A 4,279-nucleotide genomic window follows, 5' to 3' on the forward strand; every position below is an offset into this window, starting at 1 on the left:
AAATCGCATTTGTTTCTCATACTAATGACACATGTGTGGAAATTGCGGAAAGATGCAAGAGACAATTTCTCACTTTGAGCACACGAAAAGCATGGCTCGTTGATAAACTAGAAACCACTGAATACGAATAAGGCCGACGCTTAATGCCAACCTCATAACGTCCCACGTCATCACGCCTTCACAACATTTAAAGGGCCGTGTTCCCTGAACCGTTATTTGTGGTGACTCAAAGCTGAATTACTGTGTATATTAAATGTGTGTGGAACAAACACTTATCAACAAGGTGAATTATGTATGTCACTGTCACTACACATGTACGTTTGTTTGTGTGGAAAGCCGCTTTTATTAAGCAATTGTAGGAAGGCATTGGGAAATGTCAACAGATGAGCATCAATGCACACAGGGCAACAAGCGCCATTACCTACATAATAAGCTGTTTTAAATTCAAAATGTTCAATGCCTTATCGCGCTGATGGGACCGAGCACGACCCGAACCCGAGCATCCTTTCTAAAATATCTGTTCGAACCCGGCCCGGCCCGTCGGGTCCCGTCGGGTCCCGTCGGGCTCGGGTCGGGTATCCATCCTCTAATCGGCAGGGGAAACGTTAAAGCGGTTTCAGACTTTGACAGACACTTATTTCCGATGTCTCCCCCCCCCACCACCACCACCACCACCACCACCTCCGGTGAATTACCCATTTTCTGTCCGAGGAATGTCATGTTGTGGTACGCCTTCTCCGCGGCGGCCAGGTGGGCCAGCGCGGCCAGCAGCGCGGCCCAGATCGCCCCGGTGCTCTTGCTGTTGTCCTTCTCCTTCTCCACGTAGTCCTTGGCCCGGTCGAAAGAAAACATGCCCAGCTGCGTGAAGAAGCTCTCCAGTATGGCCCGCTCCCGGGGAACGGGCCGCAGCTCCTCCACCTCCGTCATTGTGTCGGAGACGCTCCCGCAAACCGACCGTTGGAGCCGCCGGTCAGCTCGAGCTAACGGCTAGCTAACTGTGTTAGCACAGTGACGCGCTAGCGTCTAGGTAAGAAAATATCATTTTCGAGCCCCAATACACGCAATTTACCGACTTTAAAACAGCTTCACATTTTTTCAAAACGTATTTCTTCACGATGATGTCGGTTACATTCCTTCAATATGTACTTTAAATCGATAAATGTAAAGAATTGTCTGTGTCCAGCTAACAAGGCTAACTGAGCGACGCCATTTTGGTTACGTTGTATATAAATACTACGGCAAGCCAAGAGTACCAAGATAAAGGCGTTTGGTTTGAGTTTGCAGTAGCGCTAAGACAGAATTATGGGGTTAATATTATAAAAAATAGGCTGTTATTTACCAAAGTGTGTTGTGAGTAGTGAAACTGTATCCGTATGTGTGTATGTAGAAAAACAAAACAAACACTGCAAACACACACTCAAAAACTGATCAATGAAATTGTTACTAGTAGGCCTATTTAGCTTCAATAGTTCAATAGTTATTTACAAATCTAGCGTAAGTGCACATGTACAAATCTCAGTATACAATTACTCATTTACAGATTTGTGTACATTCCCAAATGAGTACAGTTTCAAAACTCTCCACAAACATTTGCAAATACCTTTTCTACAAGAATACTCTGGAATACTCTGGAATACTGTTTTCATTCAAGAAGTTGTACTCAAAAACAAGGGTTTTATATCTAATTTTCCGTTTGTTTGTATCTGTAATCATAAATTTGTCTCTACCTGGAAATTCAGTGTTGAAATATGTGTATTCAGAGCACTTGCAAGCTCACTTTAACAATCTGTGTGGCAAAAATACTTTATATAGTTCTAATAATATCCCAATATCATTCCACAGCAAAGCATACTGTACATTTCTGTTATGATCACAGCTCTGTCTTTGCTAATCATGTATATGTCATCCCTGAACAGAGGGTTTTCTGGCTTTTAGCGATTAATAGAAACATTCATAGAAATCAGATTTGCGCTGGTGGAGTACACTGTCACATGAGGATTTTGTCAAAGACTCTTTGTTAGAAAGTCCATATAATTATTAACAGCCCTACAGACTATAAAAGTGGTTGTGTTGGAAATGGTCAAACCCAAATCAGCCCGTGTTGTTGGCCTTGCTAGCAGCGTGACTGGGTTCAGGGTGTGCCAGTCCACCTCTGGGATCCAGACTGGACTGGGTTCAGGGTGTGCCAGTCCACCTCTGGGATCCAGACTGGACTGGGTTCAGGGTGTGCCAGTCCACCTCTGGGATCCAGACTGGACTGGGTTCAGGGTGTGCCAGTCCACCTCTGGGATCCAGACTGGACTGGGTTCAGGGTGTGCCAGTCCACCTCTGGGGTCCAGACTCAAAGATCTCAACAACTAAATGTTGGATCGCAATTAAATTTGGTACAGGTATTCATCGTGTTGTTTTCACTTATCCTGTAAAATATCCCATCATCTGCTTGATGGATTAGCCAAACGCATGTTTTCTAGGGCTCCACCTAACAACTATTTTCCTAATGAATTTGGATTAACTGACCAATGATTTAGTTAAAAAGAAAACAGAAAACTGTGGAAAATGCAGATAAGAAGGCCAAGGTGTTATTTTCAGATTGCTCGTTTTGTCCGACCTAGGCCCAAAATTGAAAGATTTTAAACCTGCAAGGTTATATTTGACAGTATATGAAAAGTAAAAAGCAGCAATCTTTTACGTTTTAGAAACTGGAAACGGCAACCGGTGACATTTGGGATGGCTCTTTCTATCGGTCGGCTGATCAGAACACCGCTTTGATCCAGCATGAAATATATATATATATATATATATATATATATATATATATATATATATATAACAACTACTGGTGGATTACTAAGACGTTTTGTCCAGAATCATGGTGCTGAGAGGATTTAACCTACTGTCTTAAAGCTTTAGATTAGATTAGATTAGATTAGATTAGACTTTATTTATCCCACAACGGGGAAATTTCGTTATCACAGCAGCAGCATTTTCTTCAATAACAGCAAAAAACAAAAACACTCAAACAAGGAAACACACAAGAAATACAGGCAAACAACAGACAATGATTATACGGTAGACTGAAAGGAAGCAAAATGGCGTCAAATAAAAGGTATTTTAAAGTGCGATTGCCATGATACAAGAAACAATATTGCGGTGTAAGTGATGTTAAAATTAAATTGAACGTGTAATTAGAGTACTAAAGCAAGAGTCGGTAGCATAATATAAATTATATCAACCTGTGACCATAAATATTGAAAAGTAAGTGCTTGTGATAAAATAATATAAATGCCGATAATGAAGATAAACAGAAAGTGTGTGGTGTAGATGGGAGGAGAAAAACAGGACCAGGACTACGGCACTATCAGGTGGTGCAGGTGTTGTAGAGTCAGACAGAGACCTGCGGTACCCCTCCTTAGTGCGTCGCTTTTGATATTAACGAACGTCTGTTACATTCAAGCCGTTGCTAAACGAGTTGCTCCAAAGCTAATTAAGACTCCCAGCTCCACACACACTCTATCTCTCTGGGTCTCTCAGTGTGACTACGCTCGGAAGATCGTGGCGTCCTGTGACTTTCTCGCACGGAAGCTCGAGTGAAGATAAAGGGGGGGGTGCATCCAATCACGGAAGGCTTGTATCATGTGGACGCGCCGACAGTGTCGTTGTCATTGCACAGAATTCCTCACCAGGGCGACAGAAACTACGCACCGTAGCTTTAAATAATCCCCCTGTCGTCTCTCGGGCCACCTTGAGGTTCAAGTACCTGGGAAAAACTACAAACATTCCCATCAGCCTCAGCTGAACATTGTCTTGTTAGCATGCTAGCATGCTAAGATGGTGAACATGGTAAAAATAACACCTGCTAAACATTAGCATTTTTAATGTGAGAATGTTAGCATGCTGCTGTTAGCAATTACGGTCAATTACTTGTGTCTAAGTAGAGCTGTGCACTTAGTTAAATTTTTTATTAATTTTCAATTAATTCAAGTTAACTCTAATTTTGTGTTTTGTTCTGAAGGGGAAGTCAAAAAGTTTAACGTGAAAAGTAACAAGGGAAATATAACAGTTACAGGTGTTTTTACAATTGATATGTTTCACTGGTTTTTAAGTTCGATAAATGCAACATCTACGAGTATTTGTGTTAAATAATCGTGATTATGATTTCTTCCCCATAATCAAGCAGCACTTTGCCTGTACAGCCCCACAGGGTCGGTGGCGTGGCTGCTGATTCAAGGCTGGTTTTTTACAGACTTTCCTAGAAAAATGCTTGGATTTTTTTTTTTTT

The 4,279-nt window shown here is 41.8% G+C and overlaps 2 protein-coding genes across 16 annotated transcripts in view; one reads left to right on the forward strand and one right to left on the reverse strand.

The window, feature by feature from the left end:
* LOC116673012 (KICSTOR complex protein C12orf66 homolog) overlaps positions 1 to 1,235 on the reverse strand; it is a 3,978-nt gene extending 2,743 nt beyond the window's left edge. Inside the window, exon 1 of the mRNA XM_032505099.1 lies at positions 696 to 1,235. Within this exon, the coding sequence (XP_032360990.1) occupies positions 696 to 927 (232 nt within the window). The 5' untranslated portion in view covers positions 928 to 1,235. The remainder of the gene's footprint in view (positions 1 to 695) is intronic.
* Positions 1 to 4,279, forward strand: part of nrcama (neuronal cell adhesion molecule a) — a 1,100,153-nt gene that overhangs the window by 884,338 nt on the left and 211,536 nt on the right. The window lies entirely within an intron of this gene.

This window comes from Etheostoma spectabile, chromosome 23, assembly GCF_008692095.1.
Source record: "Etheostoma spectabile isolate EspeVRDwgs_2016 chromosome 23, UIUC_Espe_1.0, whole genome shotgun sequence".
In the NCBI taxonomy this organism is placed as follows: domain Eukaryota; kingdom Metazoa; phylum Chordata; class Actinopteri; order Perciformes; family Percidae; genus Etheostoma; species Etheostoma spectabile.